Genomic DNA, 27361 nt, shown 5'->3' on the forward strand with positions numbered 1-27361 from the left:
TTAGCGGGCTCGGTTCTTCATTTTCTGCCTTGCTCTCTTTCCAGGTCTCTTCTGCAAAAAAAAAAGGACAGATTCAGATTTTTATTTTCATGTTCCCCATCTTTGTTCTTGTTTTATAGCTTGGGGAGGATAGAAAGAGAGGGTATTGTCAGAATGTCTGGAGAGGAATGTTTTGGCACACAGGTAGCAAACAGCACTTTTTAACTCCCTTTCTGATTTTCCTGCTGATACCAAACCACTGTCCCCAACTCTGTTACTAACTGAATTATGCTTAGCTCCCAATGACAGGCATCACTTCCAGATGCTGGAGGCACCTATCATGCACTTGCCTCCCCCTGCCAGACATGGCCTGGCTTCCTAGCCAACCAGGATCATTTTCATGCAACATTTTACTTACATTAAGGGCTTTTTTCCCTCCTTTTCCTCCTCTTCCTCCTTTTCCTGGGCCTTTGTTGTGAGCCACTTTTGACTGGAAGCTGGATACGTCATTAAAACTCTCCTTTGTGTTCCACTTTGAGCCCTTCTTCTTCCCACCAAAACCAAACTTCTGATTTTTGTATCGTCTTTTGGCATTTGGTCTGAAAAACAACCAACCAGCACCACTGGCTACATTCCTTGTTTCAGAAAGCTCTCGAGACACACACATATATATACTCATGGTCTCCCATCAACCATCAATAAACCTTTCCCCTCTGAACAAAGACACAGAAATTACCACATTTCAGTCTCTGTTCCATTTTGGCCATAGTTTTGTACTCTTTAGGGACAGAAAGCCACCTTGGACTTACTTTAACACTAAACAGAACAGTTTTCTTTTTCCCCAAAATTATCCCCTAAAAAGACTGAAAAATCAGACATTCTGTGTTTAACTATCTTTTGTTTCTGGTCTCACCCCTTCTTTGTCCGTTGATTTGCATTGCCTTTTTTATTCCCTTGAGATGATGTCTGCTCTTCATCTAGGAAGTCCAGCTTGTCAGAGAGACCTGCAAGAGTGAAGACATCACAGCTACACCTCAGAAAAGACAGATTTTCAGTCTAAGCAAGTATAGCAACAGGTCACCCTTGCTGAAGAACAGCTGCTTGGGAGGTTTTTCTCTGCCACTGGCACACAATTCTGCACAGCAGCAGCTTTCCAACCTCAAGGCCCAGAACTACAGACACAGCAACCACATCACTCTGCCCTACACTGCTCACACACCACTCCTGCCCTTACACATTTGTTCTCTTAGACAAGTTGACTTTACCTTTCTGGTATTTCTTGACTGCATTCAACATATTTTTCTTCTCCTTTTGTCTCCTCTGCAGGACCTCAACTTGCACCTGAGATTAGAAGCAGAATGTTAGTGTTGCTCCTTGCAGTGTCTCATACTTTTTTTTTAAGGTATCCTATCTTTTTTTCTGTTTTCCTTCAGAGCAGCTAGACAAGAAGACTAGCAGCTAGACAGATTCTGTGTGTTTTAGCCAGACCCCTGTGGCTGCACTTTTCCAGCTCCCCACTCAGGCTCTAAATTCTTGTCACAGATCCTTTTGCACATGTCCCTTTTGTAGCTCCTCACCTTCTTGCCGTATTTTCTCATTGCACGGAGCTGTTTTGCTTTCTCAGACCTTTCCATTGCTTCCTGTTTACTCTTAAGTTTCTGTCGAATCTAATTAGGGAAGAGAAAAAACAAAATTTATCAGTAACACAAAAGAAAAAAAAATTTATAATTTCTGTACTGGCTAAAAAAGACAAAACTCACACAAGAGAGAAGAAAAAGCCTTATAATGGGCTCTAATGGAACTGAGAGTATCATGTCAGTCTGTTTGGGTGTATGAAAAAGACTTACTAGTTTCTTTCTTGTCATTATTAAAAGTAAAGCACTGAAGACAATCCTGTAGAAAACATATTTTCTGTTTCTTCCTTGTTCACAAACATTTCTATAAGGATGCTGCCTTATGAATAATTACAAAGATTTCAACACAGATCTTTTGATTCAGTCTAGTGACTCCAGTAGGAGATAAAAACTGTTCTTCAAATGCAAGTCAGTGAATAAGAGAAGAGTAATGTGCAGGACTGACTTAAGCCTTAGTACCAGCAAATTATCCTTCAGCTTATCTAGCAAGGTTCCATCAGAAAGCAGAACAGTGACCCACTGATACATGAACCTTCAAACTAGACTCCAGCTCATGTTTCTTTAATTTATACAGTGTAGTCTTTTTTCCAAATCTAAACCAAAAAATAGTTCAATTTTGAACAATGACTACAGTCAAGAAGGAAATGTGTGAAAGTCTTATTTCCTACACCAATCTAATTTCCTATCCAAAACAGATTCATTCAATAACATACAATTTAAAATCACAGAAAACCAGAACACACTGACAACAAACAAAAAGTGATACTTAAATATGAAAAAAGGATTGCATTCAAGCCACAGTCAACTGCAAGTTTTATGACAAAGAGCAAAAACACAGGCAACTTTATATCCAGTGTTACAGATACTAAGAAAAATTTACACCTTTTTAATATAAACACCTTTTTAATATTAAACACATTCAGGACAAAGTATAAATCATGTTTTTCTACTTTATCATCCAACCTGTTACAAAAATCCCCATGTTGAACCAAAAACCTAAACAAAAAGAAACCTCCTGTCACAAAGTTCCAAACCCAATCATGGTCACAGGAATCAGAAAAGCAGTGAAGGTCAGTACTCACATGTCACACGTTAAATTTAATCCCTACCCCAGGCTAAACCACACACATTACACTGGAAAGAAAACCATTCACTGCACCTACCTTCTGCATCTGTTGGTCTGATTTGGCCATCTCTGCAAAGTAATCATCCGGCCTCCTCGTGGGAACTTGGAGCTTACGCAGCCTGGGGAGCGCTTCCAGGACGGCCGCCTGCGCCTGCCGGTAGCTGGGGAGAGCAGGGCACCAGCTGTCACTGCAGCAGCCCTGTCACTGCACTGCCTGTCACTGCACTGCCTGTCACTGCACCAGCCCTGTCACTGCAGCAGCTGTCACTGCAGCAGCTGTCACTGCACTGCCTGTCACTGTCCCAGCCCTGTCACTGCACTGGCTGTCACTGCAGCAGCTGTCACTGCAGCAGCTGTCACTGCACTGCCTGTCACTGCCCCAGCCCTGTCACTGCACCAGCCCTGTCACTGCGCCAGTGTACACACCAGCTCTGCCACCACACCAGCTGTCACTGCATGTTGGGCACCCCACAGTCCTGATACAAACTGCTCACACAAGCAGGCTGATACTGGGATCTAGCAAACATTCAAGGCTACTGAAAGCAGCTTAGGTGCCAGTACAACATTAACATTTATATATGGCACATATACATTTATCTTATTTCCAGTTATAGTTTTGGGGTTTTTTTCTATTGGGATATAAAAGGCCATTAACATTTACATCTGGCACATATACATTTATCTTATTTCCAGTTATAGGTTGTTTTTTTTTTCTATTGGGATATAAAAGGAAAAGCAAAACAAGAGAACTGTAAGAGCACCAAAACAAACCCACAAAGAAAAATGCGTATCTTGTGTTAAAGCGTTAGTCCTGCTATCAAGGAGCTTTGAAAATAAACTCAGCAAAGGATAAAGTCTGCTATGAAGATGGAAATTATTTCTTTTCAGTCACATAGCAGTTAGATATACTAATATTAATTTGTAGTTATTTTGGAAAACATTCAGAGCCAGCAAGTGTAAAATAACATGGCCAAGAGTACACAGAGACAGCCAGTGTAGCAGTCTGCAGCAGTCTGTAGCACACTGCTGAAACATAACTCCAAAAACGCAGCAACACAGTGAGACAAAAAAATACACGAAATTTCTTTTTGACACTTACAAACTCATCTCTCTCTGGAAATCATTCTCCGGGTCAACATCATCAGACGCAGAGGCGCTCTGAGAAACGGGGTCCGCGACCGGGCCCAGAGTCACGTCCAGCCTCTCCACCCACGAGAGCTGCTGCCTGAATTCGGCCAGGCACTGCTTCAGGCCGTCCTGCGGAAGGGGCACAGCTCAGCCCGGCAGCGCACCGACCGACCGGCGCGGCTGGCCCGGCCCAGCCCCGCTGCCCCCGCGGCTGCTCCCGGGGCCGCCGGGGCACAGCCGCAGCGCACAGCACGGCAGCCCGGCCCCGGCCATTCCCGGCCCCGGCCATTCCCGGCCCCGCGCTCACCGTGTCATTGCGCCGCTTCGGCCGCTCCTCCAGCACCACGTTGAGCCCCGGCTTCAGCGCGCCCCTCGCGAAGGCCTCCTGGAGCTGTGAGAGAGTTCGGTCAGTCCGCGCCGCCGGCACCGGGCGGCCCTTCCCCACCGGGCTCGCCACGGCGGCCGCGGGCTCACCTCCGAGTCCGAGAGCGAGGAATCCTCCGAGTCGGAGCCGGAGTCCGAGAAGGAGCCACGCCGCCACGGCGACGGCGGCGGCGGCGGCATGGCGGGGGCGGCCGTGCTGCCCGTGGCCGTGTTCGGCTGCCGGCCGCGGGTGGCCGGCGGCGTCTGCTTCCTGGAGGAGCAGGTGGTGCTGCACGCCGCGGGGGCGGGCTGCCTGCGGCTGCACCTCGAGCACAAGTGGCACAACTTCATCCCAGGTGGCTCCCGACCCTACCCCCGGTGCCGGTGCCGACTCCGGCCCGCCTGACCGCTCTGCTCCCCGCAGGCACGGAGAAGAGCCGGGGCGTGCGGGCGCTGGCCGTCAGCCCGGACCGGCGGTTCCTGGCGGTGTCGGAGGCGGCGGGCGAGCAGCCGGTGCTGGCGGTCTACGAGCTGGCGGCGGAGCGGGCGCGGCGCCGCAAGGTGCTGGCCGCCGAGGGGCTGCCGGCGCGGCAGGCCGTGTCCCTGGCCTTCTCCCCCGACAGCCGCTTCCTGGCGGCCGCCACGGCCCCCCCCGAGGGCCAGCTCACCTGCTGGCTCTGGGAGAAGCAGCAGCTGGCGGCGGCTGTCCGCGTCCAGGCCGCGGGCGACGGGCCCTGCCAGGTAAGGGCTGCAGCTCCGCCTGCTGCCAGAGCTGCCAGAGCTGCCAGGGCTCCCGGAGCTCCCGGAGCCGTGCCACCGTCCCTGCCGCTCGCTGGTAACGCTCCCCTTCGCAGCTGACTGGTTCTTCGGGAGCACACTTCACTTTTCAAAAAAGTGGATAAAACGATCAAACTGTAGTTCAGCAAGTAGCAGGTGCGAGGTTGGACATACGTTCATCCTTCAGGACATGTGCACAGTCTGTTTTCCCGTGGCCATATGGCTTTTTATCCATGGCAAGAGAGGAGAGGGCTCCACACTGTAGATTTCATACAGTTTCTCTGACCTTTCTTGACATCTGCTGTTGGCCTCCCTCAGCAATAGGACCCTAGGCTAAATAAAGTTTTGCACTGACCCAAAAAAGACATTCTCATGTCTGTATCTGTTGTATCACATGAGATTCCCTTATATCACATGTCATCCGTGTTACAGGGACAGTACAACAGGCCAGTGGGTGTGCAATGTGTCCCTTGTGTCCCTGCAAAAGCACTCACTAAATAGATGGGCTGTGCTCAGTAGTTGTAACACATTTCTTGGAAGCTCTCAGTGCACCTTTTCCTTCATGCAATCTTCTGTGTTCGGAGCAGAGAAGAGTGGCTAGGAGCAGGCTGCACACAAATGATTCCTGCATCCAGCTTTGGGTGCTCCTTTTTAGATTCTTTCAGTCCATATGTTGGTTGAACTCCAGCTGCCATTTTTTCTGGGGTAGAGCTACAAGCAGAGGTTGGCTGAACTACTGAATTCATTACCTCAATTCCTAAAGAGAGGGGAGTGTAAAGACTTTGGCTGTGTAAAGTCCCATAAAGCACAAAAAAATTACTTCAAACTACCCTTCCTGTCCTTCATGTTGACTATTGAGATGGCTATTCCATCATTTTCACAAATAAACAACCTAATTATGTGAATTCACGTACATACTGTTAGCTTGAAACACAGGAATGCAGAACTTATTCCTGGCCTTTTGAGAACAAATGGTCCCACTTTTCAGGAAGCTTGCTAGTTGAAAAAATTTTTAGTCAGTAATAAAGAAGTATTTTGTCCTTACTTTTGTAATTTAATTTTAATAGACACACTTTTGAAAGGGGGAAAACTGCGGTATGTAGGTATGGTGTATTCGTACTGTCTTTAGTATTCCTATTTGGTTCTCTGAACCATCTTCCCCTGTTTGTTTTCCTGTATCTGGTATAGAAAGTCTTCAGAACAGGAATAATATTTGTGAACATAGCTGAAAAAAATGCTTCCTCTCTTTTTTGTTCCATAGGTGAGCTTTAATCCTCAAGACAATACCCAGGTTTGTATCACTGGAAATGGCTTTTTTAAACTTTTCAAGTACAGTGAAGGATATTTAAAGCAGATGAATTTACAAAGGGGAGAGCCAGAAAACTACCTGTGCCATGCCTGGCTGTCCGAGGAGGAAGTTATATGTGGCACTGACACAGGCAAACTTAGCTTGTTTGAAACTGGAGAGCTGCTCTGGGAGAAAAGTTTGGAGTACAGAAAACCACCCAGGAAACCAGAAGAAGAAACAACAATAGAATATGAGAGGTAAATCTGTTCAATGTTTTTAGTAATAGTTCCATGCTTTTGCAGTCAGATTAGTTCCTTCCTTCCTGTCCAGTCTATGTCGTCAGTTGCTGCTTAGCATTTTTTGATTTGTGCTTCTTTATTTGTAAGTCTTTATGCATTTCCCAATTGCATTTCTGTTGTTTCTAGTGGAGTGGCCTTTGAAGATAATGGTTTACAACAGCATTCTTTGCCTCAAATATCTGCAGTGGCAGCATATTCCAAAGGCTTTGCATGTTCACCTAGCCCAGGAGTTGTTCTTCTGTTTGAGAAGACCAGTGAAAAGGAGGTCTACGAGGAGAGACAAGAAGTCTGGGTAAGGAGGGAAAACACTTTTGTAAGCAATTATGCAGCAAAGCCCTGTTTAGAGAACTGTGAGTGTTTCTGATTCAGTTTTTGATAATAATTTTTAGCACACTGCTAAACTGCATTGTAAGGATTAGCTAACTGTCCTGGTGATATCAAAAGGAGTTGCCAAAGGTCACACTGACAGTCAGTGCCTGATGACCTTCTTCAAGGTAGTTCTGTATGTTTCCTTCCCACATATAAAATGTGCTTTGAGGCTGCTAAACTTCAGGAAACCTTTAAGAAACTTTTATTTGTGGAGACTTTTAGGACTAAGAGATAGTTTACATCAGTTTTTAAGAACTTGGCTGCTTGTTTTTTTCCAAGGAGAAGCTTTTCTCTCCTCAGGTATTTATTAGAGCTGTCAGGAGACCTATGCATTCTTAAATAATCCTTCTAACTGTTCTATAGCAAACTGTATCCATTGACCTACTGAAATCTCTGCATAAGAACATTTAACTCTAATGAACTGGTCAAGACTTCATACTCTGATTCTAAAAGGTCAGATCTTCCCTATGCATGAGATCCTGTAATAAGACTTATCTACCTTAATGATACATTACAAATAATTGTTATTCTAATCACAATTTTTAGGCAGTTTTCATTCTGACGCTTGCTAGGTTTTTTTCTTGATATTTCTCTACAACCATTTTAATTCTTGTTTAGTGCAGTACTTCATGTTACTGCTGAAATGTCCCCTGTGATGTTATGAATACCATTAGGTTGTCCTCCTGTCCTCTATTCCATGCCTTGCAGTAGTTATGTGCTATTAAATATCCAAGCTGTCTTGCTGATATTATGTATGTGCTTATTAGAGGAGCATTACAACAAAAGTTTGTGTGTGTGCATGCCTACTACCAAAACATGGAAACCTGGCACAACCCACAGGAAGCCTTTCTTGTGCAGCTGCCTCAGGACCTGTTCAGCACCGAGCCAAAAAAGTCAAGCAGACAGGACATTACATGTATATGCTTCAGCCCCTCTGAGGAAATGATGGTTGTTAGCACAAATAAAAATCAGCTCTACATGTTTACCATGTTCTCCACCAAACTTATAAGGGTAAGTACAGTTCTGTCACATTGCACAGCTTTCATGTCCAGTATTGTAATGATACAGAATAGTCAGTCTTGTTTTCTGTGATGCATTCTCATTAAATCCTTCAAATGAACCCTTAAAGCTCAACATCTGAAGTGCTTGGTGTGCTTCTCTGAGGACAGTGTTTCTGCAGCCCCTTGCTCAAACCTCCCTCCCTGCAAATACTCGATGCTTTTCAGCAGGATAGAGAGCACTTAAGACTATTAAAGGGTGCCTGTTACTGCTGAACCACTTCACTAAGGCTTGGACTGAGATATCCTCGATGTAACTCTGTGGTTCCTGCTCCACTGTAATATGCAGAAACTTTATTACAATGATAAAGCTGGAACGGCCATGGGAATCTCCTTCTACTCTAAAATGATAGCTGAAGTCTTACCTAGAAGTGAAACCTGTCTGTGAAACACAAACGTAATGAAAAACCTTCCCTACTCTAAAGGAATAAAATAATACAAAGATAAGTGAAAAATGTATTATCATTAAATAGACTTTTATGGAATTGAGTAAAACCTGTGTAAAGGCATACAGAAAGATCTTTACAGGAAGACGGGTTGTAGTTAGGGGTTCTGTTTCCACATGCAGCCTAACATTTTATTGATGCTTCACTTCCAGCATGTGGTAGCTAGACATCCTAGTGAAGTTTTCTATCACTCAGCACTTGACTTTTTTTAAAGTATCTGCCTGACCAGAAGGTATTAACTGAATTCTTGCAGGTCCAGTTTTATTTATTTATCTAACTTGCCTTTTTTTATATACCTGCAGTTATGTTATGCTCTCACTGCTCTGCCCTGCATCCCTTTTCTTGATTATTAATTATGAACTTAAAACTAGCATTGTTAGGCTTTTGGCATTGTTATGTTCAGACCAGTGCAGTGAAAGGATTAAGTGGTTCCCTCAAATCTATTCTACAACTGTACGGAAAGACCCATGATAGATTTTTTTATCTGCCTTACTGCTTGCAATGAAATATTTGTGATTTGTTAATGTTCTCATTCCTTCTCAGGAGAAGATATCTTATTTTGCATATATGAATTTCCCATTGCATTCTAATTCAATCACTGGTCTGGACATGTGTATTTGGAAACCCATCCTTGCTACGTGTTCCCTGGATAGATCTGTCCGCATCTGGAATTACAAGACAAAGTAAAGAGCTGTTTGTATTTATTATTACCTCTTGCTTTTTGTATATTGTATTTAGGAGGCAACAGCAGCAATCTCATATGAATGAGAGTGTTGTTCTGGTAAAATTTTTGTGTGGTGTGGGATGTAAATGGTATTACTGACATGATTTGGGGAGTGTGAATATGCAGTGCCTTTAAAACTGGTGCCAAAAGAATACAAAGCCTTTTCTATTAAGCTATTTTCATGTCAGACTTCTTGTGTTTTGGAAAAAACTTTTTCATTCAGCTTTGTCTTAAGATACTGTTGCCCCATATCCTGCTTCTTAGGCATAGATCTTAAGCAAAATTACTCCAGCTCTTGAGGTTCGCTGGAGGGCAAAACACATCTCAAGAGGTACTTGTGTAGGATTGCAATCAGCAATTCATTTACCTTCTCTATCATATTACAGTACACAAGGATTTGCTCTTGCACCATCCACACCTTCTCTGTGAACCAGAAAGTCAAATTTGCTGTTGTTTCCTGCAACATCTCTGTGATCATTACTTAACTGAGTAACAACACACTTCCTCAAGGACAAGGCAGAGGCAGATTTTAGCTGCAGGCGTCCTTGCTGGGCCAGATAATATCCTGTCAAGTGTGCAATGGGGAGTTTTTCCTATTCCATACTGCTCAATGGTTTTCTCTTTCAGCACTTTGGAGCTGTGTAAGGAATATCAGGAGGAAGCATACACAGTATCACTTCATCCCACTGGCCTTTTCTGTTTGGTTGGGTTTTCTGACAAGCTACGATTTGTAAGTCTCTTGTATGAGGACATGCATGTTTTCAAGGAGTTTGCTGTGAAAAAGTGTAGAGAGGTAAGGAGTGGTGCAAAAATGAAATTGGGGAGTTATGTGGAACAGGGTGCTGAAGAACATGACAGAAAATAAAAAACTTCTCCAATACATCCTAGTACTATATATGATGTCCTATATCAAAGCTTAGAGAAATTGATTCTGACTATTGGAGAACAGGCCCAGAGGCTGATGTGTAAGTGTGGGCCTGGGAAGCAGCAGAAGGGATAATTTTGTCAGAAATACTCCAGAACTGAATTTTACAGGGGAAAGCATTGATTAAGAAAACTATAAGTGGCTAATTATGTAATGGAGTTTTCTTTTCATACAAGAATTTGATATTAAAGGATGTAATTGAAATTCAATGCATGAATGTTTTTATCCATTCCATCTGCAGTAATGGGTGGTTATGTTCTTTTTGTAGTGCTCATTCAGTAATGGAGGCCATCTTTTTGCTGTAGTTAATGGAAATGTGATTCAAATTTATTCCAGCATCACCTTTGAGAATGTTACTAATCTGAAAGGACATACTGGGAAGGTTAGTAAACAAATCTTACACAGTACAACTTATTCATATATTAACTAGTTGATAAGATGCATTTTGAAGAGATAAAGTACAATTTTGGATCTCGAGATGGCCCCAAAAGTAAAAACAGAAATAGAGAACTTAATTTTCATTGGTCAGAAGGCAAATGTTCATGCAGTAGATACACCTGAAAAGTCTGCCCTTAAATTGGAAGTGAATGGTTGGCAGCTGGCTGAACAAAGTAAAATATCCCAGTAATATATTACAAAAATAAAATCTACTACTCCATATTGAAATGAATTTTTCCTGATAGTGTGTTCATAAAGTAGTTCTGACTGGTTTTTCTTTTTTCTAATGCTAAAATAGACTTGGTTGAGAAACATCTAGAGGCTTTTCAGTAAGACTTTAAAGTATGATTCTGAAGTTGTCATGGCTTTAGCAGTACAACGACTCCATGCTGTGTGTCTAAAATTTACACATCGAGCTCCTTAGTGTGTTTTGCTTTTGCCAGGTACATGCAATTAAATGGAGTGAAGATGACACCAAACTTGTCTCCTGTGACACACATGGTGCTGTGTATGAGTGGAACTTGTTGACAGGGAAAAAGGAGTCAGAGTGTGTGCTCAAGACCTGCGCCTACAGCAGCATTTCCCTGACTTATGATGCCAAAATTATCTTTGCTGTTGGATCTGACCAAACTCTCAAAGAAATTTCAGAGTCTTCGGTGAGCTAACAAACACTCCTGGATTTTGCTGCATTCTCTGGGAAGGGTACTGGTGCTTTGCTTTCATCCATTTGGCAAATAGAAACTGGTCTGGTTTTGAAAGCTGTGATATTTACTGACACTTTTGTGTTTTTATGTGTTTTACAATGAAACCTGAGATTTTGTTGTAGTTTTATATTTTTGTAATTTTACTTGCATTTACCTAGAAATCTTCTAATCCAGCTAACAAACTAATTTGGCAATATTGTATCAACTGTTCTGCTGAAGTACAAGGGTATCACATCTACCACTGTATCTACGTGCATTTTTTTCCAGGAAAGTAGTAAATTGTATGTGATAACCATTACGTCTTTTGGATCACACATCAGCTTGGCTTGAAAATTTAATACTGGTAACTATAACAAATACAGATATTTTATATCTAAATATTTCTTTTAAATCTAATTTTTTTTAATGTATAAAACTTAATAGTAATTACTGTTGGGGCTATACTTCTATAGACATCTAGATTCTTTTAACTGCATTATGTGCTGCAGGCAGAGGTATAACCATTGCTCATGCCGTGTGTAATCAAACCCTTACTGCAGTCTGAGGTGTGTGTGGTGGTTTGTGCTGTTGGTTTCTGTAGATCCAGCACGAGGTGCCTGCCCACGGTGTTGTGTACACGACTGTCGCTGTGGCTCGCTCGGGGCGCCTGGTATTTGTTGGTACCTCCCTGGGGGCAATTCGAGCCATGAAGTACCCATTAACTCTGAAGAAAGATTTCAGCGAGTACCAGGCCCATGCAGGTGCTGTTACAAAGGTAGCACAGACTTCTTTCTTTTCCTTGTGGTGCCAGCTGCACACAGCTCCTTTTGAGCTGATTTTCCTTCTCAAGTCATAGCATAATAAGTTAAAATTAAGGCTGAGTCTGCACATGGAGAATGAATATCACAGCATTCATAGGAGTCCTGTCTCCAGATATGTCAGGGATTAAGCTGTTGACTAAAAAGTGGCTTGCACCAGATTACAAAACATGGCATATTGGACAGAGAGCTTTGATACAGCTCCTTCTGGAAAGAGGAAGGTAATTTTGTCATAGAATCTTTTAGATTGGAAAAGAGCTTTTAGGTCATCAAGTGCAACTGTTAACCCAGCATTGCCAAGTCTACAGTAAACCATGTCCTCAAGCACCACATCCACACATCTCTTCAATATCTCCAGGGGTGGTTCCTGTGCCACTTTCTCTTGTAGAGGGGCATCACATTCATCGATTTCCAGATGCCTGAGACTTCTCTAGTGAGCCAGTACTGCTGCCAAATGACTGAAAGGGCTCAGTGAGCACTTGTGCCAGCTCCCTCAGTGTGTTTTGGTAGGTCCCCATTCTCCAAGAAGCCCCATGTTCTGTGTTACAACTGTACTCTGTTAAAACTGGTCACAATTTTGGTGTTTTAAGTACCACTATCAACTACAGCACCTTGACTTATCCTCGCACAGTCCAACATTAGAATATGAACTTCAATTACTGTAACTCTACTTTCACCTCAGCTGTAAGCTGTATCAGCTCCCAGGTACTCTATGCCAGATCAGGCAGCCACAGGAGGTCTGGAGGAGGTGACAGCAGTTACTACTACATAGTTCTTGGTGAGATTAGTTGTAGCTTCAAAAGAAAACATTTAGCCATCTGCTGCTCACACAGCTTCTCAAAGAAAACCACTAGAGATCTTTGGAGTTGTCATATAAATTGCCCGTCTGTGCTATAATTGCCTAGAAGGTCTTTTCTGTTTCAGGTTTTTAAAAATCTTGCTATGGCTTTGAGACCAGAAGCAGATCCAGTATCTACACAAATTCTTTACCTTCCCTTTGTTGTTTCAACCAGAGCTGAACAGGAGTAGGAGACATAATCAAAATGTTGGTAGTGGGACTGTGTTATTACTTCCACTGTTGACTTTCTGGGGTAGAAATGAAGAGAGTATGTGGGTGGGGAGAAAATGTGGTGTAAAATAAAACTGTGTCTCCATTCTTCCATGTCTCATCTATTATTTTGTTGTCTCTTCCTTCTAAGATGACAGTGACAAGTGACGACCAATTTCTACTGACTGCCTCAGAGGATGGCTGTGTATTTATCTGGAAAGTGTATGATAAAGAATGTGGGGGAGTGAAAGAAGAGCAGAAGCTTGAGTATGCTGAGGAAGTGTTGATCATGAGATCAGATATAGAAGAGAAGGTAGGAGGAGCAACTTGTGAACAAAAACCAGAAGATTTCTGTGACTTGCACTTGCATAATGCTTGTTGCCAGCCAGTCCTATATGGCTTTGGTCAAAGAGGTTACAGCAAGTTGCTGCAGTGGCTTGTCAATATGCAAACAGCATTGTACAAACAGTGAGTGTGTATTAGATTTTTCTCTAATACTTTCCCCAATCTTTGAAAGCACTTCTAATAGAGTAGAGAAGTCAGAAGATGCATTTCTATAAACCATCTTCTAAGACAGCAAAAGAACTTTACTTCTAGAACTTCTTGGTCGTCTGTCTGAAGATTCTCTGTAAAGGCTGTTGTTCATAAATATGTGCATGTAAATAAAACATCCTTAACAAGCTGTTGCTAATGGCAAATATTCTCTCTCTTAAAACTCTTTTCTCATCCATGTCCTAACAGAGTCAGGCAATACTAGACCTGCAGATTTGTGTGAGAGATCTACAGACAGAAAGTGATTACGAGCTACGTCTCAAGGACATGTACTGTGAAGGAAAAATAAAAGCATTGGAAGAGACTTTCACTCAGGAAATAGACTCACTTAAAACTAAACACCAGGTATGATTCATCTTGCAGAACCAAATGCTAAGAAATCTTTCACTGAACAGTTGAATTCAAGCTTACATTACATATGTAGATATGCCATACAGCATCTGAAATAATTCCTTTCCAGTTTAAGACATTCTTGATTTTATAAAGCATGAAACTACCTTTGAGTCAAGTATCTTATAGGTACAAGGGGATGCAAGAGTTCTCCTAGGCAGCTTGTAAGTATTTTCACATCAAACCAGCACAATAAATACTGCCTGAGCCTGAGGATCAGTAGGAGAAATGGGACTGTGCCTTAAAAGCTCCTTTCCATGTAAGGCTGCAGCTGCTGTAGGATCTAACAATTATTCTCCTCAATACTGCCTTCTTTATCTGCTTAGATTTTAAGAACATCTGCTGAGGTTTCTTGTATTTTTTTTAATAAAAGTAAAATATATTCCCTGCATGTCTTCTGTATGTGTGCTTATTGATTTCTTTGTGGTCATGAACCAGGACTCCCCTGCACAGCAAAGGCTATGATAATTCTTCCCAGTGTCCTATTTGTCTGTGTCTGATAATGCTATTCTGTCCGTCTGTCTGATGCACACACTGGATTTCTGACCTGTAATTTGTTATATTTCTGGACTTCTTTTAGATGTAAAAGGCAAGGGATCCAGTAGTAATTTCTCTAGCAGTAAAACAACTCAAAGGGATTATATATCACATGATTCAATCCTGTCAACCTCATGTTCTTTTTGAGCTTTTGGGTGAATATTGTCCTGTTCTGGTGATTTGTTACTGCTTATTTTGTTGAGTTGTGCATAGTTCCTTCGAGCAGTATTTCTCTTTGACTCCACATAAAGGAGTTCAGTATGAAAGCTTGCCAAGTGACTTATTAGTTGTAGTATTTTACAGGTTTGTAATTTTCAAGTGCTCTCTCTATACCTCTTTTGTCTTTTGGCCCTACAATTGTTCCAGTAGATTTTTGATATTTTTTTGAGGAGATTTGATTATTAATTTTAATGTTTTCAAGTATTTTTTCAGATTCTTTGGCTTGTCTCATTGTGGGGTTTGTCTAAATAACCTGAGTTTTAACCTTTCTATTTTTTCTCTCTTTTGTAGAACCTAACCTTGTACAAGAAAGCCATTTAAATTATTGTGGATTCCTCTACCTCTGTTTTATCTCTGCTGGGTTTTTTTCTGTGGTTCTTCGGGTCTTTTGATAAGTAGTGCTTGGCTATATATTTATAATAATCTCAGCTACACTGAAAATTCTTTAGACTTGTTGATTATAGGCTTGCAAATAAATGCCTTTGAAGGTGAATATAATTCTCTAGGCAGGCAAGTTGTACTTCCTCTCCAAGTATCAGTACATGTTAAGGTTAAACTGAATGACAGCTTCAGACTGAAAGTGCTAAACTTTCTAGTTGTATCCATCAGACAAATGGAATATTTTTGTTTATGAAAGACCATGCAGCTGTTGTGAGAAGAAGGTGAAAATATTGTAACTATGGTACAATTCCTAGTGTCTCTGAGAAATTTCTCAGCTGTTTTCCCGCTCCAGTTCTTTGTGCTTTTTTAGAAGATTAAGTAATTTACAGTGGCAGGCTGACATTTCAAGTGAATGGCATTTAAAATTCTCTCTTGCTTAGGTTTATGTCATAGTATGCAAATGTCAGCATTTTAGGGCCTCAAAGTTGCTTCAAGTGAAACAGGAAGCAGCTTGAACTTTAATATCTGGACAATAATTTATGGAACTGCAAATTCTCCTCAGGCAGGCATACATAAAGGAGTGGAGGCTTTTGTAGCTCACAAAATTTTCTTTTTAGATTAGGATCAGTACCTTGTATTATATGAACAATATTTGCTGCTTTTCCTTAGCTTTCCTTAGCTTAACTTGTCAAAACAAACTAATATGTGGGAAAGCTTGTTTTAGGGACACATGGCATCTCAGTTTTTATGAGAGATTTCAAACATATTTCTGTTTTGTATGTATTCCTCACCAGGGGCAAGAGCACAAACAATTTGGACATTGCTTTGTCTAGTTTCAGATGAAAATGTATTTTTCTTATTTTTTGTTCCAGATTTTACAGGAAGAGAAAGAAAAACAGAAGCTACAACATGAGATTCAACTGTCTGAGCTGATGGATAAACAGGCTAAGGAGGTGCAACAGCTAGGTTAGACTATAACAAATGTTTGTAACTAGAAACTGAGGGAAATGCTGTGTTGATAGCAAGGGACAGGGAGGGATTATTGGAGCAGAGATATAATGAAAAATGGATGTATGTCATGCAGGTATTTGGTGCAGACCACATGGTTGTCTAAACTGCACCATACACGTGCCCATGATGAGAACATGCACATGGGCCCTGTATGTTAAAGGTTTGGTTCTTGACATTAGTAATTTCTTCATTTATTTTATGCACAGCTCACTGTGCAAGAGCAGTGCAGTCATTCAATTCAGCAAGGAGGTGCACACAGCCTGGAAATACCTGGACTCCAGATTTTTAAGCAAGATAAAAATACTGCAAATTAGTACCAAGGAGTCCCCCCATAAATGACTCCATTGCCTACTCATACTTTGTAGCACTTGAGCTCAGACAGCTCTGCCATGGTTCTCATCCCAAAGAAATACCTAAATTAGTTGTCAGTTTTGCATGGCTGCAGAGGCTAAAGCCCCTGTATATCCGATGAAGAAAATTATTAAATACTTCTACTTTTAATTTATTGCAACCAACTGCCAAAAAGACAGTAAATAATAAGGCAGTGATAGCTGCAGAAGGATAGGATTCACTCTTCTTTTCTATTAGTTTTATCCATTCCATATGTTTCCTGTTAACAGAATCTGACAGTAGTCAGAAACTCTCAATGGAAAATGAGAAATACCAGGAGCTTCAGGTGAAATCACAGAAGATGGAGGAGGAATACGAGAAACAATTGCACAATTTGGAGGAAAGCAAAATCAAGGCTCTGGCAGAGCTAAAAGAACATTATGAGAAAAAACTTAAACATAAATCTGTTCTGCTGGAAGAGGTAGGAATCTTGATTTGCACACAGTCTGAATCAGCAATTTTAATTTCATCAGAAACAGCAATTTTAAAAGATCCTAAGTGATACTGGTTTTTGATTTCTGCAGCCAGAACAAGTTTGCTGATGTTAGTATTTGGGCCAAATTCCTAACCTGAAGCTTTCAAGACTTAAGAATTATTAAATTAAAAAAAAACACAAACAAACAAAAAAAAACACCATCCCTCAATGTATATGTTATCAGTTTCTAAAGTTACTTTAATCCACTAAAAAGTTATCTTAGATGATATTGCTGCAATTGAATATTCCACTAAACATAGATTCTCCCAGGAGAAACACAGTTACAAATAACCTTTTATTTCTCTCCTTTATTGGTCTCTTACTCTTGCCTTCTCTAATGTTTATTTTCCTTAACTGCAGGCAAAACAGAATATGAGGAAGCAGATTGAAGCACAAAAAGAAATGGAGAAACAAATTTATGAAGATGGAGACAAAGAAATCTTAGAACTCAAAGACAAGTATGAGAAACAGCTTTTGGAGGAAAAGGAGTCCAACATACAACTGAAAGGAGAAATAGGAGTCATGAATAAAAGGGTATCTCTTATTCTGTGCTAGTATCAGACCTGTACAAGAAGACCTATAACTGAGGAATGAATGTGATTAATGGCATGTCAGTTTAGTTCATTAATCTAGTCTGCAAATATGTGGCATTTCATATGAGAACAATAGCCTGTTCTTAGGTTAGTTTGAATGTTTAGAGTATTTGGGCAGAAGAAGAAGCTGCCTGCTGATTTTATTCTGATATGATTAAAGATAGATGATAAAGGAGGTATGTTTTATTAGTACACTTTCTCTGATCTACATAGTTTTGAACTATAAATAATATTGTTCATCCTATGACAGGAAAGAAATGAACTTTTAATTTTTCTATGATTGAATACTTTGCTTTATTACTAAAATATTTTTACTGCTTCATTCGATGCAATAATCCCAGTGTTTTGTTTGCATCATCATTTTTTATTTGCTTTACTGGGATTTTTAAGGAGACATAAAATATTTTACCTTTTTTATAGTCTGGGTATTATATTTGCCTAAGAATGTCAGAGAGACATTTTTTCTTCTTCATTTTGTTCAGTATCTATCTGGAGACAGAAAGGTTCTTTTCATACCCTCTACTATCATGGTACTGTCTTTTTAGTTTGTCTTTTAGACCTCAGGGATTTCTTCATATGTCCTTACAATTTGTCCTATGCCATTCATTGGTTCCAACTTTCTTGGTTTTCCAGATCTTAGTACTGAGGCAGGGCTTTTGAGAGTACCCAAGAGCTATGAACTGGGAACCCTTCCAGTCTTCCATCTTTAGAGATGTATTGCCTGCATCTTATAAGAACATTCCATGGATTGAGTGTTAGCTGCAGCTGATGCTTAGGTATAAAATCCATACCCTTCTTGCTGCTGGATGCAATTTCCTTCCTTCCTTCTAGTGCAGCAGGCATTCTTGTCAGTATATACAGAAAAAGCAAAAATGGATATTCAGCCCTCTTTTGAGTTAGAGGCATTTAACTGATGCGCTGCTCCATCACATCTTAATTTGATATCCTTTATCCCACACTGTCTACAAGGTACCCTACAGAATAGGAGGACCAAGCTGTGCACAGCTTTTGGAGACTGGTAAGTTCTTACTAGTTTGCCTCTCTAGTTGAACAGCCTACAGAAAGAGCTCAAGGACCGAAACAGGGATATTGAAGAAATGAAACTGGAACAGCAGAAGCTGCAAGACATCATTAAATCACTGGAAAAGGACATCTTGGCACTAAAGACAGATGTTAAAGAGAGAACTGAAACTATCCTAGAGAAGGTGAGAAAGTGAACAATTGGATGAGGTCAAAATCACCTCCCTTAATTAAATAGAGATATTTATTTTAATAGTATTTGTTGTGATAATATCACATGACTGGAAACTTGGTTTCAACTTAAGGAATTTGTGATCTCCAGTTTGGGATTTTGGTTTTTAGTTGGCATTCTAAGCTTTTCTTGGGGAGCTCAAGTTCAGGACACTGACTTTCTCATCCCCAGTTCTGGGATCTGTAGATGGCTCAGCATTATTTGCCCCTTCCCATCTAACCTGTGGGTTTGCAACTGGAGTTCAATCTTCCACAAGATGTGTGACTACTGGTTTTGTCTCTTCCGTATTTGTGTCTTGTCCTAGAGATCTGTGTGAGAGTGCTGGGTCTGATTCAGATCTCTGTACCCATTTCTTCCAGGAGAAGCATGTATATGACCTAAAAACGAAAAATCAGGAACTGCAAAATTTCAAGTTTGTACTGAGTTACAGAATAGAGGAGTTTAAAAAGCAAATAGAGTCACGTGAAAATGATATTGAGACAATGAAGAAACAGATCAGTGAGGTGAGTAACACTCCTATTTGGCCTCTGCTACTAAGCCCACTGTCTAAATAAAAACATGACCCAAACAGTTCATGAAAGATTCCAATTCCACCCTGGTTGTTTTTTGACTTCTTTCAAGGATACATAGCACTGATTCAATATCTGTGCAGCTAATAAAAATATCTGTAGACAATAGCTAATTAATTTTCTATCACATGCTACCAGTGATCCACATAGTTATTTAGTTTCTGTATGTAATTCTAAAATTTGCTTTAAAATAGATCTTATCCTTATGTGTTTGCCCTCCTTGTGCCCTATAGCATTTTTAAGACACTGCTTTTACTGATCTGGCAGAAAAGAGTAAATTTCTTCTCTCAGAAATGTTGCAGATTTATGCAAACATAACTCTGCCAGGGGTTAGGTACATGGACAAATTATATTCATCAGTTGATGCATGGGAAATTTAAACGTATCCATACTTAGCATGCAGCAAATTCATTGAGGGAACTTATTTATGATAGAAGCTTGATCCCTGCATAGATGTATCCTTAGCTCAACCAAACTAGGACTATGGTGTCATAGTCTTTTAAATAAAATGCAAACTAATCAACAATTTGTATGTACTTCAGACTAGCAAGATGAAAACCCTGTTGTCCTTTCTGGTCACCATCTTGTGCTATAAATAAATGCTGTAGCACCCTTATTGTTTTTTCCTGTGTGTTTTGCATATGTACCCACAGTTTTTAATCCATTTGTTTCTTTTCAGTAGCAGGGTCTAGTTATTGTTGCCCTTACTCTTTCCAGTGTTGACTGTCCATTTCCCCCTCATCCCTTTTTATTCAGATGGAACAGTAGAGCTCCCGTTCAGCTCAAGGAATTTAAGGGGCATCACATAATTCAAATGTGACTCAACAGGGAGTTGCACATTCATTTGTGTGGTTTCTGTATATTCTGACAGAGGGCAGTGTTGTTACAAAATTGACATTTCTGCTGTTGTCATTCAACCTGAAGGGGGACCTATTCCCTCAAGTCTGTATTTCCATCCTCTGGTCTTCCTGTTATGTGTTATTTTTTCACGTCTCCTCTTAGCCCTGATTTCCTCCTCCCGCTTCCTTTCAGATGGAGGCGGAGCTGGAAAAATTCCGCAAGGAGAGCATAGAGCTGAAGCTGAACATCACACAACTGCAACAGAAACAGAGGGCAACTGCTGGTGAAGTGCACAAAGAGATGGAAAAGGTATGGGGTATCCCCACGATGCAGGTCCTACAGAATGACATTGGTGGGGACAGAACACTGGTGAAACGTTAATCTGAGCAAACAGTTACTTCAGGGGTGCTGTGTCCAAGGACCAGGAGAGTCTCTGGTCAGTGGGGACAAAGACAAAACTTCCAAGCTTGCAACCAGCTTAGAGCGTTCATTAAAAAAAAATCCAGTTATTTATGAGTCAACACATATTGTCCTGAGTTTAAGAGAACAGTGAGGTGAATGCTGAACTATTTGTTCCTGCCCAAGCCTGAAATCTGGGGACACTTGGCCTAAACAGGAGCAGCATGTAGGATGCCACCTAGGCATTAGTAGGATGACAAAAAGGAAGTTCTCATTAATGGAGGAGTCAAGGACCCCTTGTTTGAGAGTGTATCAGACATGAGGGAGGAAAAGGGACTGCAGGGGAAGGTGGAGGAGCTTAGCAAGCAGTGCATGGGTGAGGAAGCAGGCAGGGAGGCCTGGCAGAAACCAAGAGAGAATGAGAAGGCAGTCTTGATGTGAAATCAGCAAACTATACATATGTCTGATATGTTTTGTCCCTTGTCTTCTCTCCTTAACTGTTGTTGTGTTGTTTCTAAATAAGAAGGTAGGACAGCATTTGGACAATGCTCTCAGGCACATGATGTGGTTCCTGGGGATGTCCTGTGCAGGGCTGAGTTGGACTCAATGATCCTGGTGGGTCTGTCCCAACTGAGCATATTCTGTGATTCTGTGTTTGGGAAAGGACAGTGGGCAATAGCATAATGAGCCACTGTTTTTCAGTTGTCATCTTTGCAGGTTGTCACTGATATTACCTAATAAAAGTATCTTGGCTTATAATTTAAAAAATCTATGCTAAAATCTATCACTACTGTTCAATATAATGCTCACATTCCCAGAGAGTTGTTAATTAATTCTTTTTTTTAATCAAGCGGAAGAAAGTATATGAGTGTCTCCACCAGTTCCACTAGATTTTCTAGAAAATTGCACAGTGGGGTGTTCTGATGAACCAAATAAGAATGTGACTACATCATTCTTGCAGAGGCAAAATATGGAAACCCTCATCAAACGATTTAAGGCAGATCTTCATAATTGTGTGAGATTCATTAATGATTCCAAAAAAATGAAAGATGGTATCCGTGAACTCTATGCCAAGTATGTGCATCAACAAGACATGGTGAGTCAGGACCTCTGCCTTCTCCTTGCCCATGGCTTTGTCTAGTAGTGTGATTACTGAGGCAACATGCTGTGCCCTGTCAGGTGGAGGCTCAAGCAGAAGATGCAGATTTGCAGCAGCAGTACAAGAAACAGCAAGAGTACAACGAGAGGAATTTGGCAGTTTTGAGGAAGAAGGTGATGAAGGATAAGGAAATGCAACACACTGCTTACATGCGCATCATGCAGGTAATAGGCCTCTCCTTGTGGTGTGGAGTGGGAACAAAGGAAGGGCTGCACAAAAGAGATTTTATTAACCTTTCTGTTATGGTTTCTTAGGACTTTGAAATAGTTTTGGTTGACTTTCTTGCCAGAAATTCCTACATTTTTCAAGTGCTTCCATTAACTTTTCTGAACAAAAAGAGCAAGATCTCGGAAGTCAGACATTACTTTTTTTTATCTCCCACTCCCTAATAGGAGATAGGGAACTTTTGTTGCATAGAGGTTTTAAAGGAAACTAATGTACCTATTTTTTATTTCAAGCTGTATTTATAATTGCCATCATAGTCAATTTGCCCTTGTTTGGGTGTCAAGCTGTATCTGCTATGTAGTAATGTTTAGGAAGCAATTTTGGAGGAAGAAAAGGAAAAAAACACCCCTTCTTTGTCCAATAGTCCCTTGCCTACTGGTGTGAACTGAGAAGAACCTTCCTTTTCACATCCCAAATTTTCAAGGAAGTTCAGAAATACATGGGGAATATGTCTATTTGTACTAAGATCTCTTGCTCAGAATCCTTGTTCCTTTACCAGTCAAAGTAAACTCGGGAATGCTGGGGTCAAAGATCCACTTTGTTTTTATCTGGTGTGGGAGGACCTAGAGCTCCACCTAGGAGGACAGCTTCTCTAGTCTCTTCTTAACATGCTCTCCTTCTGCTCAGTCAGCATTTCCTTTTCCCCTCAGTAGCCCTTTCTACATTGTTACTTTATTATGCTTCCTCAGGACCATTAAATCTCATCCCCTCCTAAGTCATCTGTTGTTTGCTATTTATTCATCATTTGCTTCTTCAAGGCTAGACAGCAGCAATCTTCTTCCCTGACACTATTTTAATTTTTTTTAAATTCTTTCTGTGAGATAGATGTTTCCTTTAGCACAAAAGGAGATGAGTTCAGAAAATAACCTGAAGAATTTCCTTAATGGAATAGGGTGACAGATGGTGTTCATAATGATAATACTTGATGTCTTGGATCAGTAAGCCTAAAATGAAATTATGATTAAAACCAAATTAATAAAACATCTGGAAGATGAAGATATCAAAGATTCTAACCAGCCTGGTTTCTTCAAAGAAAAAGCAGTTCTCTGAAGTCCAGTAGATTAATGAGATTTTATAACCAGCAGGAATTATCAAGCCTTCCAGTCTTTCACGGGGGCTTTTAAGACTAGTTTAGACAAACTTCTGTGAGGATTTGCTTTGAAAAAGCAAATGACATCCTGACAGTCTTCTAGCTCTGTCTTTCTATTATTTCTCAGTTGCAGTTACATTTTCAGAGCTATGCCCTCCTCTTTGAGAGATTATTCATAGGTACACTCCACTAGTGACTGCTGCAACAGATGATTAGAACTGACAAGATAATTTTAGTTATTCTTACCAGTTGACAAGTTGCCTGTTATTCAGCTATTAGTTTTTCCTCTAGCCTTCTGTATTTGTAATGGTTTCTTTGGATACATAAAAACAGAGACACTGAATAACCTTGAAGTAGTGCTGCTTAAACTGAAGCCCATATAGGATGAATTTTACTGTATGTCCTACCTATATGTCCTGTCTGACAGTCAGCACTGTAGGGACTTCCTAGACTGTAGATTGCATCCATATGATGTGTCATTGTACCTGATGGCCTCATTATCCATGCATTTGATCAGCCCCTTTTCTGAAACAATTGGTTCTTTGCCACAACCTCCCGTGACAATGAGTTTTCCCATGAACATTTATTTTATATATCCATTCTGTGACGTTGCATTGCAGTGCAAGCATTCTGTCAGAATGTAAATATTGAATGAAAGGCTAATCTCTCTGGAGAGAAGGCCTCTTTGGGAAAATATTATCAGTGTCAACCAACAGTCTTTTAGCATCAAGGAAACCAAACAAGACATTTCTACATAGCCCAGATTGCTTCATACAAGACACTCTCTATTATATTTTCTGATAGACCAAAAGCAAGGTCTTAATTTGGCAGCAGCAGGTAATCACTTGGACAGAACATATATGAATGTGCCCATGACTAAAGTACACCTAAAGGCAAATGTTACGACCCAACCCTGAAAGCTGATCAAAAGAAAATTACCTTGACTGATTATTGGAAGTTGCCCTCTTCATGTGTTCTTTCAGGATCAAGCTCTGGAAAAAAAGCATAGAGTCAAATTTCATCTGTATTTAAAGGCTTGCATTAGACAAGTCAGACTCAACAAAATATTACAGTTCCAGAGCTGCCTGAGCACACCAACTCCTGCTGCATTTTATAGTCCAACATAAGCACTGCAAGAGCAACTCTTCTTGCCCAACAAGTTCAGATCTTAATGAATCCCACACTCTTCCTCCAGTCAGTGATTTTCAGCTGAGGAGAAACTAAAGCACAGCTGCTGTACTTGCCTAGTGTGAAGTCTTGATACTCTTGCTACACACATGCCCTGAGCTATTGCTGCCAACTTGAACTCCTTGAGTGCAGGCACATACTGTGAGGTGCAGTGGGCTTTGTACTTCACTTCTGACCAGCCTGCAGTTGTGTGGTACCAACACCTTTATAAGTATACTGGAAGGAACTGAGTCGTATGTTTTGCACTATCTTTGGTGGCAGCATCTCTATTCACCAAAATTATCATTAAAACAAAAGCAGAAAACAAGATTTGAAGACACCGTATTCATGGAAAATTTAATTCATCCTTGTTCTTATATCCTGTTGTTTTAGTGGGTTTCCTACTGCTTGAAACTGATATTGTGAGGTACCCTAAACCTGCCTTTTTGCCATCTATCTTTTTCAATATTGCCACTGTGTTCCAGAAGTTCTAAAAACCACACCACAGGTAGCTGAAATAGTTGCTCTTCTTGGTTCAAGTATGATGGCAGCTGTTTAACATTTGTCCTAGTTATTAATGTGGTAAGGTATTTCACTGTCCTAATAAGAGGCAAATACACAATTCCATGTGTAGCATGAGCAGCAGTGTTATCATGAGCAGCAGTGTTATCATCCTTAAATAGTACTAACTTAATGTGGTAAGGTATTTCACTGTCCTAATAAGAGGCAAATACACAATTCCACTTCACTCTCTTGAATACAGAAAAGAGATGTTTAGTTAATGGTGCTCCTGTTTCTAAATCATGAGCAGCAGTATTATCATCCTTAAATAGTACTAAACCATACTGGTTTTGCCAAGTCTTTGAATCTGTTGCAGCAATGGGTAAATTACATTTACTGGCACTTTCACAGCTCCTTCAGCAAGATGCTTCATGGTAGGTTACTAAAAATTAGAGGACTGAACTTTTATGGGCTGAAAACAGACTAAGAAAAAAAGAACAAAATATTAATACATTGCTAACTTTTCCTTATAACAGGAAGTGTTAGCGGTAGCTACCTCAAATCTCCACATGTGTGATATATTTCCTCACAATTTGGAAGGAGTATGGGAAAGTAATGTCAGAACTAATGAAGAGAGCTTTGAATAATGCCAAGGAGATAAAGATAATTTAAGTGAACAAACACATAGTGACAAATGAAAAGCAAAATAATAGACACTGGAGGGAGAGATGGGAATTCTTCGCATTAATTCTGAATTAATTGGATCAATTTAGGAAGGCCCTGAGCTTCCCTTTGGAATTGGCAAGGAAGATGATACCTTGGAGTGCAGCTGCAGTCAGAAAAGCAAAACAAATATTGGTTTTTTGAGCTAACGTGGTTTGAATACTCTCATGTTCTGAGTCACATCTACTGTGATCTTTTCTGAAATGTTGTGTACTCTCCTGATTGCCCAGCACCTTCTGCTTGTGATACTGATTCTATACTTTCCAGTGTCTTTCTCAAAGATATGAAGATACATATTGCTCAGCCAGATAGTACCTGTGCCTTTCCTTATAGAGCATGTTGTTTTTGCAGGAAAATGTGAGTCTGATTAAGGAAATTAATGACCTACGGCAAGAACTGATGGTGGCCAACGCGCAAGTGCACGACCTCCAGTCTGCACTGAGATTAAACAAGAACAAAAAGGCAATTCAAGACACAGGTGAATAATTCTTGTATATTTTCCATATTGTCAGTACTCATGGCAGAAGCTCTTTTGGTCCTAGGTGAACAATTCCATTACTGTCTGTGTTTCATTCTAACTTGTCTACCTTGTGGTACCTGGCACATTTTAATGTTAATTGTAGAAGCTGCTAAATCCTGTAGATTCTTACTATTTAGATCTACTCCTTCAACCCTGAAAGATGCTTTCCTTTGTTCATTCCAAAGAACTGTATGATCTGGACCTTTGTTACTGTAATGTGTCCTCTCTATTTTATCTTCCAGCTCCCTCCAGTGAACTTCCATCCGGCCCAGCTGTCCTGAGGTTGAATCCAGAGATGGAAAGTGAAAAAATCATAGAAATGCAGCAGCTAGAAATTCAATATCTGCGAGACCAAATCCAGGAGATGGGGAAAGCCCTGAGCTGTCCAGATTCAGTCTCCTTCAGTCAGAAATCTTCCTGACCTGAATCTGGGAAGAAGCCACAAGACACAGCAATACTGATGTGGTTCAAGGATGCCTTACATTATTATATCCTCCTGGCAAGATCAGAAATGCAACAGCATAGAGTAGACTTACATCATCCTATACTCTTCCACTAGGAGCATTTATGAAACAATCAGTGCTCTGAACACTTCTACTTTCCTGAAATCTGCCCTTTTCATGAGACTTAGGAGCCTAAAGAAAAAAAAATAAATTGATGTTAGTGTTAGACTAATCTTTGTGCCTTCATGCTAGCTACTCATCTTTCTCTTGAAAACTAATGTGTCCTAATTCAGAACAGGTGGTCAAACTGTAAGCCTTTTCTGCTAGAATTCTAATTTGGTGTCATTGTGCTGCAAAATACATTAGCCTTTTATTTTCCAATTTTAAATTGCCCATGTCCATACAAAGGACTGCTGCTCTTAAGACTGATGTCATTGCTATTCCAAGCAGGTATCCAGTCACAGATTAACAATCAATTACCTTGTGAGGACAACCTTTGACTCAAGAACACATGAGCTAGAGCAGAGGCTAAAGCCTCTGCTTTCTGTCTAGAGATGTGTTGCCTCATCTGCCAAAAAAGGCAGCCCAGTTTCAAACTCCCAAAATCTGGAATAAAGTCCAAACTTTATGTCATAACTCCTATAACTTTGATAAACTGATTTTTGTTTGTCTTTTTTTCAACATCCACAATCCCTTTAGTTCAGTTTTTCAGTGAAATTCTCCTAATGAGTCACTCTGCAAAGTACTCATACACAGAAAAGGGCAGGGAGTAATTTTTTTAATAATGAGAGGGGGAAAAACCTAAATTTTTCACCATTTGTT

The 27361-nt window shown here is 40.6% G+C and overlaps 2 protein-coding genes across 2 annotated transcripts; one reads left to right on the forward strand and one right to left on the reverse strand.

The window, feature by feature from the left end:
* EBNA1BP2 (EBNA1 binding protein 2) lies at positions 1-4431 on the reverse strand. The gene is made up of 8 exons (XM_039711812.1): positions 4342-4431; positions 3839-3996; positions 2777-2900; positions 1557-1646; positions 1245-1320; positions 893-983; positions 398-578; positions 1-51 (listed from the first exon to the last, which is right to left on the reverse strand). The coding sequence occupies exons 1-8, from the start codon at positions 4429-4431 to the stop codon at positions 1-3; spliced, it is 861 nt and encodes a 286-aa protein (XP_039567746.1).
* On the forward strand, positions 4411-27161 carry CFAP57 (cilia and flagella associated protein 57). The gene is made up of 22 exons (XM_039711634.1): positions 4411-4586; positions 4655-4971; positions 6269-6552; positions 6721-6886; positions 7822-7974; positions 9011-9150; positions 9819-9984; positions 10385-10498; positions 10998-11210; positions 11839-12012; positions 13255-13416; positions 13845-14000; positions 16055-16148; positions 16814-17004; positions 17419-17592; positions 18698-18856; positions 19263-19406; positions 20505-20621; positions 21673-21807; positions 21891-22034; positions 25928-26054; positions 26339-27161. Exons 1-22 carry the CDS (start codon positions 4430-4432, stop codon positions 26515-26517), a joined length of 3666 nt encoding a protein of 1221 aa, XP_039567568.1. The 5' UTR covers positions 4411-4429; the 3' UTR covers positions 26518-27161.
* Positions 27162-27361: the final 200 nt, after the last annotated feature.

Source organism: Passer montanus, unplaced genomic scaffold, assembly GCF_014805655.1.
Source record: "Passer montanus isolate IOZ18808 unplaced genomic scaffold, ASM1480565v1 scaffold25, whole genome shotgun sequence".
In the NCBI taxonomy this organism is placed as follows: domain Eukaryota; kingdom Metazoa; phylum Chordata; class Aves; order Passeriformes; family Passeridae; genus Passer; species Passer montanus.

Bases quoted from the DNA above. Each gene is read 5' to 3' on its own strand.
- CFAP57 (XM_039711634.1), top strand. From the start codon at position 4,430: ATGGCGGGGGCGGCCGTGCTGCCCGTGGCCGTGTTCGGCTGCCGGCCG. The intron at 17,593-18,697 runs GTATCTCTTATT...TTGCCTCTCTAG, and splicing joins TAGGAGTCATGAATAAAAGG to TTGAACAGCCTACAGAAAGA. The intron at 22,035-25,927 runs GTAATAGGCCTC...TTGTTTTTGCAG, and splicing joins CTTACATGCGCATCATGCAG to GAAAATGTGAGTCTGATTAA.
- EBNA1BP2 (XM_039711812.1), bottom strand. From the start codon at position 4,431: ATGCCGCCGCCGCCGCCGTCGCCGTGGCGGCGTGGCTCCTTCTCGGAC. The intron at 1,647-2,776 runs GTAGGTGCAGTG...TTCCCTAATTAG, and splicing joins CAGACCAACAGATGCAGAAG to ATTCGACAGAAACTTAAGAG. The intron at 52-397 runs GTAAGTAAAATG...TTTTTTTTGCAG, and splicing joins GAGGGAAAAAAGCCCTTAAT to AAGAGACCTGGAAAGAGAGC.